Here is a 17,033-nt window from a genome sequence, read left to right as displayed (position 1 = left end):
TGTGTTTACACTTAAATTGACACCATTAAAAGTTTGCCAAATTATTAATTATGTACACATAACTATCACTGGATTACTCTGAAACTGAAGAAAACTTTCTCAGGCAAGTTTTTTCCTGATTTCCAGCAGACGTTTGATGACACACACGGGAAGTGTAAGTCACTCGGATTGATATCCATGTGTGTATGCATTGATTGAGTTATGACTTCAAGAAGGAGAACAGATTTTCCCTCAACTTCACAGCTCCAGACTCAGGATTCAGACCTCACCCAGACACCTAGTTATTTCTTTTCTCTCGCCCTCTGCAGACACAGTGACTTCACATTGTCTCGCGGCCAAACAGACGCTTCCAGAGGACTCTTTGACTAATTTGTGGTCATCATTCAACATGTTCGGCTGTTGAATTCTTCCAGACTAATTGAGTGTAGGGTGCATTATGGGTCATCAACTGTCTGTCATTAGTGTAACAGAATCCTATAATGACATTTCCATCGTCTTTCATGAGAGTAGAGCCACATCTGCTCCTACGCTCATTGAAAGTCTCGTCTCCAACTAGAGCAGAGACTTGTTTGTTCAGGTATGCTACATGCTGAGAAACCGACTAGCATAGCCAGCAGGTGTCACATCGTATTATTAGAGGCAGCAGTGTAGAAATCCTGATATTTAATTTCTGATAGTTTTGGAAAATAACATGGTTTAAGTAAATTCTAGAGAGGCTGTCACGCCCCTTCCGGTATTTTCCACGGGACCTTATTTCAGAAAATATCTGTACGGTACTATTATTTTTTTGGTTCCTGTTTGAAATGTGCCAGGAATTACACGTTTGTCATTTTAAAATAAAATTTTGCAAGAACGTCTCAGTTTTGTGTGAAAACGCTCAGTGAACTACAGCTCTCATGACGCTCAACATATGTCTCAACACGGCCGTTAGCATGTCTTGCTAGCTAACGTAGCTACGTTCCATCACTAATGTAACATTATCTTACTTGATGTGTTTGAGCCAGCGACTCTTTTTATCAGCCGGGAAGAGAAAGAAGGAGCGAGACCTGTTGTTAGCATGAGGAACGTTACATCCTGGTACCGAACACACATCGCAGCTTCAGCAACAGTTATAGGACAAAATGCAACTTTATTGACATGCAAAATTATCTTTAAAATTCACAAACAGGATGAGAAAATTATTTACCATACATATTTTTTCTCAAAATAAGGTCCCATGGGGAACACCAGAAGGTTGATTTAGCTTCTCTATAAAAGCAACATTTCTGATAGACCATATCAATCATGAACTACTTTTCTTCTCCTTTTAAGCTGATTAACTTGACAAAAAGAAACATGAAGACACCAGTTGCGCGCTTCTGTTTAGCCAGCTGCCACACTGTATAGCCTATTAGATAGTTTCTGGGCATCAGGCAACATCATTAAAAATATGCGCCTGCAAGTGGTGTTTGGCCCCAGCCACCCAGGCCAGTTAGCGAGCGTTAAACATTGAATTAAAACTGCATCACAATGTATGTTCAACGTATGAGTTGTCAGACTCATTATTCCAACAGTGACTCAAGTTCTACAGCTCTCTGACAGACGACTGTTTCAGAGTAACACGTGTTTCAGTTTAACTAGACTGTGTGAGCGAACTGGAACTTGCTCGTAGTAACTAAGGTAAATTATTGGCATATATAATAAACATGGAGGAGTAGAGTTTTGAAATAGATTGAATTTTACATGGTCACCTTCGTGTTCTGTTGGTGTTTTCAACAGCTGCCGTCGCTACGAGCAACCACGGACGCATTTGAGAGTCACCAGTTACCACAGTCACCCGTTAAACGAAAACACCGGCGGCGTCTGTGCCTGCAAGCTATTAAACACGTTAACCACCACTGCACTGATCAAAAATGTTTGTTTGTAACTTCCATTTAAAACGCATTAAAGTCGAACCTGGGAACTTATGTCATGTGTTTGTTTTTTTAGGTTGCAATCTCGATTGTTGGTGGTTAATGCCCTTGCACAGTTTGACGAGCTGTCGCACTCAACCAAACTGCATACACACATTAACCTACGTCATCATTGTTTCGAAAAGGGAAGTTTGACTTCGTAAAATTTCATTATATGCAGATGATCTACTTGTGTTTATGAGTCATTGAGCATTTCATTCAAGGGATGATTAGAATGGCTTGTCCTCTTCCTTAGGTCTTAAAGTTGGGTTTTCCTTTGGAATCAGTTGAATTTGTTATCTTTATGATTACAGCATAATAATCCATTAGGTTTCTCATGAAACATATTTTTTTCTGTACCAAAAATGAACATTCATCCAGCCATCTGCTGTTTTTGTTGGACCAAGGCAAAAGTTAAGTTTCTCTTGAGTAAAAAAAGCTTTGAAGTGTCCTATTGTGTAATCTTGTACTGTGATGTCCTTCCATACTGCTGATCTGGCGAGATATTAATCCTCCTCACGTTCAGCTCTGCAGCAAATGCTCTGGCCTTCTGGTAGAAGAAGAGGGAGAGCTCCCGGTCTACTAGGAAGTTGTGGTAGATGGTGGCGAGGCGGGTGCACAGCTTCAGCTGAGACCTCTTGTTGCCCAGATCCATGGCTGCAGCTAGAGCCAGGTGGTAGTATCCTGCAGCATCGAAAGGGTCCTGTAGACAGCAAAATGTACGGCCATTATTTTCACATTGGCAAGAATTGAAAATGAAATGCAAATAAGACCAAGAGAGACTATTTTCAACTGATATTGTAAGATATTTGGGTAATTTCACATATTGTGTAGGTGGCTATCATTGAACCCCTTGCCTTCAGGTCATAGAATATGATGTCCCCCAGTGTCTGGTACACCCTCACATAGTACAGAGTCTCCTCATCAAACAGCAGAGGTGTTGGACAGAGGGTCAGGGCTTTCAGGTAAAAGTGTTCAGCCAGTTCGTACTGGTCCAGAGAGTGGTAGAGAGAGGCCAGACGATGGTAGGCCACCCGCTCGTTCAGACTGTCACCTGTGTGTACAACCAAACACAAAGGTAGATACAGTTATTCATGTATGGCAGGTATATATAATTTAGTGTTGGAGGTTGTCCTTACCCAGAGTGATACTGATGTCCAGTGCAGTCTGAGCAAACTCCACAGCTTCTCCATACAGCTTGAGACTGAGCATCAGTTCAGTCAGCTTATTACACAACCTCAGCCTGGAACGCACACTGCTGCTCTTCACTGCGATGGGCAGAGCCCGGTCCTAAAACACAGAGATACAGGATATTACAATCAGGCTGCTTCATGGTGGAATCTATATTAAAATAAAGGGTGATATTTTAACACCGCTCGTCCAGGCAGCCAATGAAATTGACCAAGAGGCGGACTTTACTACTTACCCACTTCCTTCTTATTTTTTTCCTACTTGTGGTTGGAACGGCCAAAAGTTGATTGTAGGGTTTTTTATTTAATTAACCCAAAACCTCCACTTTTTTATGGGCTTCATAATCAAACAGTTGATGGTGGTGAATTTCAGATAATCATAAATCATCACAAGTGACTTGTTTTCCACCAAATGTTATCTGTGATGCAATTAAAATATTTGTGTTGTTTTTAACAAAATGTTAAGTGAGACCAGTATGTTTAAATGCTATTTTAAGAGTTGAACGTGTGTTTTTCTGATTATTGGGATACTATTGTGAATTGCAATTATTACGGCCAGGAGAATCGTAACATAAAATTCTCATCGTTTAAAGCTGGACAAGGCTGTTCTCTGTGATCAGGGCCTGAGAAGTGATGTTTAAAATGAGTATGGAGTGTTGTCTCCAGACCATAGACCATACCCTGTAGAAGGTGATTGCCTTGTCCCGGTCCTGGCTGCTGTTGAAGAAAATGTCTCCTGCAGCTTCCAGAAGCTTCAGTATGAACCTGGTGTCTCCTGTACTCAGAGCGACATCCTGGGCTGCCTAATGACATCAACAAAAACAGTTATAATGTTCTTCTTCTTCTTAAACTATAGTTAGTTGGTTCTGATGTTGATTGCAATGTGTACACAGCTGCTCTCGGACCTGAACGTAGAGGTCCACCAGCTCGGTCTGGTCCACCAGCTGGTAGATCTTCCCGGCTTGCAGCCAGCCGTATGCCTCCTTCTCCCTGCAGCCCAGGTCGATGAAAATACCCAGACTGCTCTTGGTGTAGTCGAGAGCTACCCTGTAGGCCCTGAAAACATTCACAGATTAGATTAGTCCTGTTGCTACAAACATTAAACTTAAACCCATCATAGGGAGAGCAAGTCATCCTCCCATTGGAAGATCAGCCGGCTCCTCCAGTCCGCATGCCGAAGTGTCCTTGGGCAAGATACTGAACCCCTAACTTTCTTTATATAGCACCTTTTTGAAAACAAAGTTTACAAAGTGATTTGACAGACAAAGCAAAAGCGAGACACAAGGTTCAATAACAACAACGAGGCCAACCAAAAGCAAGACAAAACACTGATAGAAAATTACCATGGATGGAACAATAAAAATACAATACACACAAAAAGAAAATGCAATGAGTGCAAAAGTAAAATGAATAAAAGCGGTCTGTTAAAATGTGTTTTAAGAAGTGATTGAAAAGAGAGAGAATGAGGCACCTCTCTGTGCCGAGGGTGAGGTAGAGCTGGCTGATGGCCTCCAGTGCGTCCCCCTCCCGTCCTCTGTCCCCCGTCTGTGTCAGCAGCTGGACCTGGTGCCGGCTGTAGATGATACACTGGGCCTGGTCTGGACTCTCGCTGCCGTACAGACGACACAGGTGTCTGGTGGCAGCGAGCTGGCCTGGCAGAGAGGGACAGTCCGGCTTATTAAAGCAATAAAACGGTACAAACATGCAACGGAGCGAATGTCACTTACAGTCCAACAGCTTGGCGCCGATCGCCAGCAGCAGAGCCCACTCGTAGCATCCCTTCCCGAAGTCCAGCTGCTGCTGCTTCACGTAGTGCTGACCCAGCTCCAGCAGCACCGTGATGAAGTTGGCCTCGTGACCTTCTTCATGGAGCTCGGAGAAGAGCTGCACGGCCTCGGTGAGGTGTCTCTGGGCCAGGCCTTTAGCTCCGGCCTTCAGGCACAGCAACCCTTCATCAGGAGGAAGAAGCAGAGTCAGCTCACAGGACTACAGCGGAATATTTAACTAGTAGACATCACCGTGGAACTTCTCCAGTTGATGACTTGCAATTAGGACAATTCTTTTTTGTATTACAAGTTTTCCGAAATGATATGAAAAAAGAGACATTATCTAGTGGTCACTTTTGATGAATTAAGAAAAACCTACAGACACAAATAGACGAAGTAGTAAAAAAAACACCTTATAGTGTATTGAAATTCTTTCAACTAGTTTTAAAAAGGAATGTTGTGCAAGCAAATGATCTCAAAACTGACCAGTGTGTGAAAAGCAATATTTTTGTCGTTGATGTCTCTCTTGAGGTGATCTTACCCAGGTTAGCCTGAGCTACAGCCCAGTTGGGCATGTCCTCATACTCCTGGCAGATGTCCACAGCAGCCTGGTAGCTCTCTGCTGCCCTCCGGAGGTCCCCCATGCATCGCAGTGCCACACCACGCATGTTGAGGACCACACCTTTGTGTCAAATTAAACACATGAACTTAAACTGTGATGAAGTAAAATGGTTGTTTGCCTCTAAATTGAGGCTAATTATTGTGTGTCAACGAATCACATGTTCACATTTTTAATGGCCTCCTTAGTAAAAAGCAGCACCAACATTTGAGTCAAAACAAGGTTAAGTGCAGAGAATGTTGATGTTTTTAAAAAACGGCTCAAGACTCATCTTTTTAGTCTGGCTTTTAATTAACTTTCTATTATTTTAAGTCTGCTATTTTATTCCCCAAGTTTTAATCTATTATTTTAAGTTTGCTTATTTTAGTAGTTTATACTGATTTTATTCTATCCTATTTAGCTATTTAGCTTTTTTTTATCTAGTTTTTGCTATTTATTTTATTACTGCTATCTTGTTCTATTTTACATTATTTTATCTCTTTTACCGTCGACTGACGGGAACCAGAGTCCCTCATGGTGTGGATGGCCTTTCACTCACCGATGTCTCAGTGCCGAGCCATGTCTCTACAGTTTTAGCCAATGCAGTGCGTGGGGGTGTGTGTGTGTGTGTGTGGTGTCCATACCCGAGTTGCGTGCATGTTAGTGTGAGTGTGCGAGTGTGTTCCGGGTGGGGGGTCGGGTCTTTCTTTCTGTTGTTGTTGTTTTTATTGTTGTTGTTGTTTTGTTCTTATTTTCTAAATTTGTATTTTCTGTACGGCACTTTGTGTTGCATTTACCTGCATGAATGGTGCCATATAAATAAATAAAATTGAATTGAATTGAATTGAATTGAATTGAATAAGTGTTGAAGAAGGGAGTGGATTCTGCAAATGAGCACAAATAATTGGCAGTTAGGTCACTTTTATCTTTTTTGTCTTACAACAGATGGTGGTTGTCCTGTGCACTCTTAGCTTATTTCCACTCTGTTGATGGACTACTTTAGTTTGCTAGCTAGTTAGCTCACTTGCTATCTCAGAAACAAAAAGTATGTATTTTAGCATGTAAACTACAGTTACGTACAAAAGCAGAAATTAATAAGAATAAAACAGCATTTTTTTTTTGCACACTTATGCAGAATATGCGGCTGAATTGAGCTCCTGCTGTTCAACTCTTCTGTGATCAACGACATGTCAGGGCATCGATGTATGTGGTAACACAAAGAAGAGGGAGAAAGAAAACTGATTTTATAATAAACACCCACATAAATTCATAAACACCCACCGACCTTCCTGAGGGGTAGTGCAGTGTTCTGGCATCGAAGCCAGAACCGAGTCCAGGATCTCCAAAGCCACATCCGGCTGAGCGTAGTCAACGTGAAGCCACGCCAGCCAGATGAGGGCAGCGTTCCTGTCTGGGACGGAGGCGGGGAGCCGCTGGGAGGACGGCCCGTTGCTGTTGATGAGGGCGTGCATGTGGCGGATGGCGTGTCCGACCATCCTGCTCTGGCAGAACATCTGGCAGAGGCAAACAGTGAGCTGGTGGCTCATGATGTGGTGCTGATGGCTTCCTCCTTTGGTAGAAAGGAGGGCTCGGTGTAAATATGGCGCCACCTGAGGCGGGACGGCTGCGTCCTGCTCTGGGATCCCATACAGTTTGTTGACATTGTCGAGCACTAGCAGCATGCTGCTGAGGCGCTCCGCCAGCGTAGCGGAGGGCTGCAGAGACCCTCTCCTGGCCGAACTGACGCTGAGGTGGGGGAGGCTGAGTTGGCCGTACAGCTTCCCCAGGGTGAGGTATGCATGACTGGGGGAGACGCCCCATGTCGTTTGAGCTTGACAGCAAAGAACAAGTAGTCTCTCCAGATAAGGGACGACGCGGGGCCCCTCAGCACGAGTCCAGTGGTGCTTGGCCAATAGATGACAAGCCCTGGCCTCCGCCATCTTGTTGTGCGACAGAACGGCTTTCTTGAGGATGTATTTGAGGGCGGAGTTGTCCTTCAAGCATTCCAGGCAGTCGGGGATCCCCAGCAGCAAGGCGACCAGTCGCTCCGTCACGGCGAAGAAGCTTTCAGTGTTTTTCTGCAGGAGGTAAATGGCGACCAGGTTGGCATAGACGCTGGCGAGCAGCCGGAGGTCGGCGAAGCCTTCCCGTGGCACGCTGAGGGCTTCCTCGAAGTAAACCCTGGCCTGGCTGAACTTTGACCTCCCAGCGCAGAGCTTACCCAGCAGGAAGCACAAACGAGTCTGGGACCAAAAAAGCCGCTTCTTCCTGGCCGTTTCCCTAGCAACGCTGAGGAAGGCAATGAGCTCATCTTCGCTGGAGTGACCGGTGAAGGCGGAGGAGGCGAGGAGTTCGGGGGTCAGTCCATACAGGGCACCGAACTCCACTTTGTAGTCCCGGCCCTCCAGGAAAGAGAAGAGGGGGATGAAGCTCTCCGTGTTGGTGGTTCCTTCTACAACCGGGTGGGCGGTGAAACAGGGAGGACTCGGGTTTGGTGCCTCTGTGGCCTGGACCGAGTCCTCTAGAGTCCCGTTCATCACTACGGGATCTGGCAACGAGTCTTTTCCTTTATCAAGAATCCTCTGAATGTTTCCCTTCAGCTCCGTCAGCTGAGGATCTACTTTGCTTGAAGAGCTGACTGAAAAATAATCATCGGAGGGGAAACTTCAGAAATATAGAGGAGACGGGATACTTACAAAATAAATATAGGTGGCGATACTTACGTGAGGTTTCCTTCTCAGAGTCTTGGTAGCTGATCACATCTGAGATTGAACACAAAGCACAAGAAACAGAATGAGAAAACACCCGTAAGTCTCAACTACTGGTGATTAAATCATGTCAATGTGAATGCTGTGCCAGTCCTCCGTGGGTTAAGCTTTAGATGCATGGTATTTTTAAACTCTTTTCTTACCCTCCACAATAAAAGCCCTAGATGAATGAACATGATGTGAAATGTCATGTCATTTGTAACAGGAAATGGTAACATAAATTATTTTTGACTCTAGGATTATTTTCATAGAAAATGACAAAATATCTACTTTTGATAACTTGTTGAATTTTTTTTAACTCTTGATACAAATCTGTTAAATCAGTGTGACTTTGTGTCTCACCCAGTTTGTAGTTATGGCCAGTATCATTTTGAGATGTCTTCTTCAATAAGGCCGATGTTTCCTCGATGACTTTGTCGTCTTGCAGACAGAAGAACGTCCCGTCCTCTCCGTCCAAAAAAATATCTTCTGAGCTGCAGAATGAGATGCAGTATTTCATAAACTCTACTGTAATAATAATACTTTATTACACAGTAATATTGGTGATACACTCACTCATAAATGTCAGCAGAAGGTTTCACCAGGCTTGTTCTGACCAGACCCACTTCTCCTGTCGCCTCCTTCCTCCCTGTGAACCAATCAAAGCAAGACACCAGAAGTCCCACGATGATGATGCGATCCCCGGGCGCCACGCTCAGCTCATCTGGGCCCTCGGCGTCGTACTCCACCGTGGCCAGACAGGTTCCTCTGGCTGAACGAGGAGGAGGAAATGTCAGTTATGTTTTTAATGCTGTTTAGTACACACTGACCATAAAATATCACAGAGGAACCAACCTGAGAAACTATGAATAATGTAGGCCTTCAGCTTGCAATCTGAAAATGATCTGTATCTTGTCCAAACTATGTCTTATTATGAAGTATTTTAACAATCAAATTGTACAACCATAAACTTCTTAAACATAATAAGAAAGTTGAGTCCAAAAGATCCTGGATAATTATTTTCTTGTTTGTCTACAATAATATGATTTCTATGGTTGGGAAGTATAGTTTCTGAGCCTTCTAATGCACCTGAACGCACCTTGCATCTGTATACACGTTCACTATCATTATTATTATAGTAGGACAGCCTGATCCCTCACAAATATATGGAATTACCCACAATAATGCAACAATAATAAAATTAAATATATATCAAATTAATATATATTAATTTATATTTGATTCCCATTGCAGTTAAAGGTTGAGTAGGTGATTCTATTCAGGAACACTTTCTGTTTTCATCCTCATAACATACCGATAGCAATGAATCAATGAAATGCTCTGACATAAAACATTAAAAAAAATGTCATCTGTGGCCGTGGCAGGACTGTAAAAAGTCCATCCAATCAAAAAGGTTGTGCGGAAGAAAATAACTAGACGTCCTGCCTGTCTGTCAATGCTGACTACCTGACTGCACCTACCAAACTGCAGAGGGAAGTCACAGGAGGGTTTCCCATCACCAACCAAAATGCTCTCCGTACAGGATTTTAGAAACCATCTGTGGACAGACGGGATCATGTTAGCGCCTCATATCCACTACTGTACTTGTGTTCGACTGTGTGGAGCCCAGGCAGGATGGATGGGACTCACTGATGAAAAGGGACGACGGGCTCTAGAGCAGGTTTGGGTGTGGTCCCTCGGGCCCCGTCAGCCAGACAAAGGACGGTCCACCCTGAGCCCAGGAAGGGAGGCTCAAACTGGGCTATGTCTCCCTGCTCCAGGTACAGGTCTCCTCCAGAGGTGGAGCTGTCGAACATCTGGTTGGTGCTGCAACTGGCAAATAATGAGCCTGAGGACACACATGTGAAACGTCAGCATGTCATGTGTCTGTTATTACTTATTATTTTTGTTGTTGTTTACCAGATCATTTTTAGGTCATTTTAAATATTGAAAATGTAGTTTTTACACACCTTCCTGCATGAGGATGCCCTTTAAGATCAGGTTTAGAGTTTCCTCCTGGATGGAAGCCTGTATTGCGATGTCGTCCTCCAAAGAACTGAGCCAGAACTTCTGGTCTAGCAACAGATGCTCCATACACCGACCCAGGAAACCTGGAGGAGAGGAGATGGGATGAATGACTGCTAGCATCTTTACTAGCAACAGTAGCACTAGCATTCCTATCCAGTACACCACAGCTCATAAAGCACATTCCTACATCCCTTCCTGCAGAACTATACTTACTTTAATTGTTTTTTTTAAAATATAAAATATGTTTTGTTTTTGCACTTTTGCCTGATTGCAACTTAAGTTTAAAACATACCTATTGCGTAATATGTGGTGAACTTCCATATCTCCTCAAATGTCTTGAATGTCACATAAATAACTTTTTCTTCACTGTTGATGGAGATGAGATGAGTAGACAGCTCCTGTAGACGGAGACAAGGAAATGGTTTCAGAAATTAGATTTCCTTCTGACACAGAATTTTATGTCTAACAGTCAGAAAATGAACAAACATCATCACCAGAATGTGAAGATGTGTTGACGTTTCTCTGCATATTTACTTTTCCCTGACGCGAATGAATGAATGAAACTACAACCTATGCTCTATGCAGGATGAGGCTTAAAGGAAAGGATAGTCTTTTTATTTTTTAGTCTATTTATTTTAAGTGTCCATTTAACCATAATACATATTAATTTTCAACACAAAACTCACTGTCTGGCTACTAGAATGCAGAACTGCCATCCAAACAGCATTTACAATCTAATTCATTCATAACTCATGGAGGAAGTGGACTTTTGTCCCGCTTAAAATGCCAGGAGCTGAATGTGGTAACCAGTGTGTGTGTGTGTGTGTGTGTGTGTGTGTGTGTGTGTCCAGAGCCGTACCGTGAACAGATCGCTGACCTCGGTGCTGTCGGCTTGCAGAATGCGCAGTTTCCCTCGCAGCATTTCCTGCGAGTCTTCGTCTGCAGGAAGACACTCGGGACCCCGGACCAGATCCAGCAGCACCGGCAGAGCTGAACACACACAACACCGTCACAATGTCACGTCTCCTGCTCACTACGTTTCCTGCCCCACATTGGTTATTATCACTATTATTACTATTATTATTATCTTAACTTTCCTTAAAAAAGTGCCTCATTCTGTTTAGGCAGCAGAACTGCGTGTTTCAATCAGGACAGGAGCATCAGTCAGCGCCACCATCACTTCTTTCCACGTGGACTTCCAGACTCTTCAAACTAATTTGTGATACGTCAAGAGAAAACGTTATCCTCGAAAATCCTTCCCCCTCCAAACATAGTTAGTGAGTTTGTGGGGGGCTGAGTGTTTGCTCAGCTTGTTTCTAATGTAACTGGATCCTTCATTCAGTTCAAATACATAGTTAAGAACCACCAAGATTTAAAAAGTGCATCCTAAAAGACTTCATGAGAGCTTCTGGCAGACGACTACAATGATCTCACATCACTGACAGGCGACCGTTACCTTTATTCAAATGACCTATATTCAAATCTCTCAGGTTTTAAAATTGTTGGCAATATTTGGGTTCTCGACAACTCAACAAAATAAAACATTTTATACCTGTAACCCTCAAAAGCCAAAATAAAGACACTTTTTTAAAGGGTAAGCTGCAGTGGAGTAGTGCAGGAAAGAGTCCAAAACCCGGAAATGAGTCAGCATGTTTCCCTCTTCTCAAAGTAAATGGGTTTTTGGTTAGATGCCTGAAATCAGGTCTAAACACAAGCGTTCTTCTACAAAATAAAAAGACTAGACTACTAGGAATAATCAGACCACAATTAAACTTAAAAAAGGAAACAAAACGGGCACATTTACAATGTAAAGTGACAAAGAAAAAAGTGAAATTTGAAATGCAAAAGCTTGAATTGTGATTCTTGAACTGAACGGATTCACACTTTGATTTGTTAAAATAATAATATCCAAATAATAATCCAAAAGCCACACACCTCCATGAGGAGAGTCAGCTGCTGTTCGATGCCACAGCCTTAGTTAATGTGTGCCAAAAGAAAAAAGAATGAGCTGGGCAATTTCTAAGTGATGTTATTAAACCAGCGTTACAATAAAGTTTTTTTCAACTACAAATTCGAATTGAACACGATCAAGGTCAGAGAGAAGGAACTTCTCCAGGTTCTGAAAGCGTGTTGTCCTTCATCCGCCGACATATTTATTTTAGGACAGAGAGTACACATGCAGAGTAAACAACAGTGCTGACAGGATTTTAAACAAAGCTCCTATGAGGTGAACTAGTGCCACGGTGTGACTGATTAATGAATGACTTCCAGGTTCAAGGTATAATCCCACTTCACCTTCTCCCACATGACTTCCACTTTTACAGGTCTGGTGTTCTCTTATGACTAGTCCAGGTTGACGGATGCTACTAGAGGCAGGATTTTATGACACCAGAACCAGCAGCAGGACTTCAGGTGCCTGGTTTGCTCTATAATAGATACTTTTCAATGCGGACAGCCGAACTTCAGGTTGATCCAAAAAGATAGCTCATCTGTGGATCTGACCTGTCACTCAAAGAGGCCCTCAATTATGCTGTCCTTTAAGGCCATATATACTTTAAATGGTGAGTTGTGTAAAATTGGAGGCATGGATCAGGCTGTAAACGTGTTTATTTCTGCTGTAAAGTTGAGTCATTTTAACATGAGACTCAATCAACCCTTTTACAGCCGTAAACATGGAATTAAAACTGTTAGCAGCATCAAGATGTCTGGGTGTTACATTGTTAACTATTACAGTTCTACAGAATTCAGACAGACGACCATTTCAGAGCAACAGGTGCTTCAGTTTAACTAGTGACCGTGTTAACTGGTGACTTTTAGCTGAATGTGGCCAGACTAATTAAATTGAAGTCTCAATGCCATGTTCTGCAGGTGTTTTTAACAGCTGCAGTCGCTACGAGCAACCAGGGACCGCTTGGTAAATACAATTAAGGGTAATTTCCAACGTGGAACTATTTCTATTTTTGGTGTCTAAGTGTCTAAGTTGAAATTGGTCCAATATTGAGTGAGAGCATTGTGGATGGTGGAGGCTAAATGGGCTGGTCCACTGAAAAGACTTGTTTTATCCACTGACAGGCTCAGATTATTATTATTATTAATAGTAGTATTATTGTATTATTATTTGTATTATTATTATTATAATTATACATGTCTGACAACATTATAGAGAGAACCGTACAGAGAAATGAAACCTTTTTCTTTATTTTCTGTGTCGTTTTTTTGTATCTCCCTCAAGGAGAAGTCTTGTTTTGAAATCTTGCAAATGAAAATGGAGTTGACCAAAATCATTTAGGATATCTGTATGAAACTGTTATCTCAGGTAGCCGGAGGCCAAAATCTCCGTCCTCTCATCCATCACATGAAGGTGGAAAAATGTGACAACAACAAATAAAAACTCAAACCAAAGAAGAGTTACCTGTTGGGAAGCTTTCTTCACATGTTGACACATTTCTCTTCAGACTTGCAGCGTCTCTGGAGAAACCTTGCACTGTTAAAACACCGAGGAGACGACGTGAGCAACATGGAAGCAACACAAGACAACATCCCCAAACAGACTCAACTGACTGTTCGTATATCATTTACAGTGATTGACATTTTTTTTTTTCCATATTTCCTGTTTGAATTGAAACAGCCTATGATGTTTGACAATTTGAAAGAGAATTTTCAAGTCAAGAAAGTCGCATTTTGTCGTAGAACTTTAAATTATAGGTCTGTGAAAATACATAATTAGAAAGTGGACACACCCGACAGTAATTAGCATTTCTCTCTGTGTGTTCGGTACCAGGATGTAACGTTACTCACACTAACAACAGGCCTCACTCCTTCTTTCTCTTCCTGGCTGAGAAAAAATGTTGCTGGATAAAAGACATCAGCTAAGATATCGTTACATTAGTGAAGGAACGTCGCTAAGTTAGCTAGCTAGCTAGCTAGCTGGCAAGGCAAGCTAATAGCCATGTCGGGGGTGTACATAGCGCAACATAAGATGGAATTTAGAGAAAACTCAGTGATACTACGACAAATCTACGACAATTTCTTTACATGTAAAGTTATCTTTTACATTGAAAAAACATTGTGTGGAATTCATGGCACAATTCCAATAGGACTCCAAAATAAGGTCCCATGCGGGGGCGTGGCTTTTTACCCCCCCATGAACGTGCTCATTAATAATCATGTCACTTAGGTATTCTAATGAGATTTCTAGGAGCTAATTGACCAATCATATATCAGACTGTGATTTATTAACATTCCCTTCCACTTAAAAATATATGTATATAACTTTAAATCTCAGTTTATCACCTGGACTACCACCAGGAAGTGTCACATCACAACTGGTTTGGAGCCAATCGTGGTCCAGTATGCAGCTGGCAGAACATATTGTGTTTATGTAAAACTTTAGAAACCAAAAAATATTTGAATATTCATATTCGGGATTTTTTAGAGGAAAAATTGGAGTGGATTACATTTTCAATTGAACCTCATTAGACTTTTAGTCAGGACAATATTTATATGCATTAAAAACATGTCTGAAGGTTATCTTAATAATATTTAATGGATTATCTAAAAGGGCTAAAATAAAAAATAAAATACTTTAATTTTTAACTTATTTTTTAAATTATAGTGAACATTCAGGGATGGCGTTCATGCTAATATAGTCCATTTTAAATAGTGTTACCCATAAAAAGTTAATCAATTTATCCAAATGGCCATATGAAAATAAATTAGGATCATACAGAGAACATATTATAAACTAATAGAGGCTACTAGATTCATTTTGAAATCCCCAAAATAATTGAATACTTGGCCTTTTATAATGCGTTATATTGACAACATAATATCATAGCAGTCTAGCTCTGAAGTTCCTGTAACAGAATCCCAGCAGCAGCCTACAGACCCATCCCGCTGTGTCGACTTGGTTTCTCCGCCACCTGCCGGTGCTGCTGGCCGTCTGTCGAGCTCTCTCTCCGGGTCCCGGAGCCGCCTCGGTCCGCCCTGACTGACATGTCCGATAGAGCCGTACGGTCCTCTCCCTGCTCCCCGGTGATCAGTCAACACCTCGCCGTCACATGCTCCAGCACGGCGCGGCAGACGGAACTCTTCTCAAACTAGAGTTCAGCTGATCACAGGAAACGTAATGATTGTCGTCTTTTCAAAATAAGAGCCCCTTCACAAACGCTTTTGAACTCAATCTACCTATAAACGTTGGTCCTGTCATATATTCCTCCACGTTAATAACCTAATAGCCTATATGGTTATATTAGAGTACACAATGATCTTGTGCTTTGTAATCTAATGTTATATTCGTCAATAGAGTTGAGTTGATAGTATTTGTATGAATTTCGTTTTTATATATTTTCAATTTTTTCTAAATATATTTTGAATTGAATATATATATATATATATATATATATATATATATATATATATATATATATATATATATATATATACTCATGGAGGAAGAAAAAATGAATAGCGTGTGTGTGATTGTGTCGTTTTTGTTGTCATTGATTTATTTATTCCCATTTTTCAAACCCTATTTCTGTGTTGTGGGTTTGCATTGTTGTTAGCTAACATTATATTTGTTTTTTCACTTTATTTGTATTTTCTATCTTTATTTTGTGTTTATTCATCAGTATTTCTTTAATCTGTGTTCAGTATATTAAGCTGGAACTTTCGTGCAGCATTTGTTGTAATCCGATATTTGGCCACAGCAGTGATGTGTGTGCCATAGTAGGATAGAAAATGTTTTCGAATTATAGAAACTATTTCAATACAAACATGATTTGTAATCTCTTATTTTGAAGTACATTCACTGAATTTCCTGTATTAGGCCCCTCTGGTTAACTTGACTCTGACAGGCTTGATCCCTGTTCACACTCATTTGGTTGGTGTTATTTCTTCTGGGTTTTAAAAAATATACATACATAATATATAAAAATTCATATTACAGGTTGTATATCTGCATATCAATTCAAATATCAATATAATTGATTGACTTTTTGTAAGAACATGAAACGTTACAACCCCTCCTCAAAAATCCAAGTGTGCATGCTTTCAGGTTAATAATCACTCACTGAACAAATAAAGCTCCTTTCATTACCAAATCACTAAATGGGACACTCCATTGATGCTCTTACATAAAGACCAGTTGAACTTGTTTCCTAAACATAACCAAGGAGCTCTCATGTTCTCTGACACTCTCCTCTGTTTGGTTGTGGTGTGGGCCTTTCTGGTGAGTGTTTCATCTAGAGTGTGTGTTTTCACTGAAACATCCCAGGAACAGACTCAGCATTTCCTTTCCTCCAGTCAGTTCCTCTGTCGGCTCGGCGTCGCAGCCGCAGTGTTGCTCTAAAAGTGGAGCGACACTCGGGGGTTTATAACAGCGGCGAAGGGACAATCACAAGCTACGTGATGGCTCAGCACAGCACATTCTGCAAGGCATCTAAAACACTTTATTACACTTTGACTCCACACAGGAGCTGTCAGATGACTAACTGGTGTAAAGCACATGACTATTTAGTATTTTATGTCAGTGTGAATAAAAGTATGATGCAATGAGGTTAACTTTGACTTCAATAATCGATCATTTATTTAAAACTGCATCACACTATTTTCTAGTCGTAGGGAAAATGTTAACAAACAGCTGCCATAGCGTTTATTTTGAGTCATCATTGTGTCCATGGATTTAAGTGAAATATTCACTCCACTTTTAGCTTTAGTTTGGTCCCCACCACCTCCCGAGAGCTGTGAAAATGCTCCACTTTGTTCTCCGGCTA

At 41.6% G+C, this 17,033-nt stretch overlaps 1 protein-coding gene across 1 annotated transcript; it reads right to left on the bottom strand.

Annotated features, from left to right (window-relative positions):
- Positions 1-1,137: 1,137 nt before the first annotated feature.
- Positions 1,138-15,334, bottom strand: sh3tc1 (SH3 domain and tetratricopeptide repeats 1). Its single transcript, XM_084003659.1, has 19 exons — positions 15,149-15,334; positions 13,673-13,744; positions 11,120-11,250; positions 10,553-10,658; positions 10,203-10,343; positions 9,883-10,081; positions 9,714-9,790; positions 8,809-9,004; positions 8,596-8,726; positions 8,209-8,247; positions 6,771-8,123; positions 5,429-5,569; positions 4,849-5,070; positions 4,593-4,773; positions 4,027-4,177; positions 3,802-3,924; positions 3,071-3,221; positions 2,789-2,985; positions 1,138-2,634 (listed from the first exon to the last, which is right to left on the bottom strand). Exons 1-19 carry the CDS (start codon positions 15,255-15,257, stop codon positions 2,383-2,385), a joined length of 3,972 nt encoding a protein of 1,323 aa, XP_083859785.1. The 5' UTR covers positions 15,258-15,334; the 3' UTR covers positions 1,138-2,382.
- Between the last annotated feature and the right edge of the window lie 1,699 nt (positions 15,335-17,033).

This window comes from Eutrigla gurnardus (assembly GCF_963514095.1).
Source record: "Eutrigla gurnardus genome assembly, chromosome: 23".
NCBI lineage: Eukaryota > Metazoa > Chordata > Actinopteri > Perciformes > Triglidae > Eutrigla > Eutrigla gurnardus.
This window is presented reverse-complemented; position numbering and strand designations above follow the sequence as displayed.

Coding starts and splice junctions, on each gene's coding strand:
- sh3tc1 (XM_084003659.1), bottom strand. CDS start 15,257: ATGTCAGTCAGGGCGGACCGAGGCGGCTCCGGGACCCGGAGAGAGAGC. Junction 13,745..15,148: donor AAGTCGACACAGCGGGATGG/GTCTGTAGGCTG, acceptor GTGTTTTAACAG/TGCAAGGTTTCTCCAGAGAC. Junction 8,124..8,208: donor CTCTGAGAAGGAAACCTCAC/GTAAGTATCGCC, acceptor ATTATTTTTCAG/TCAGCTCTTCAAGCAAAGTA.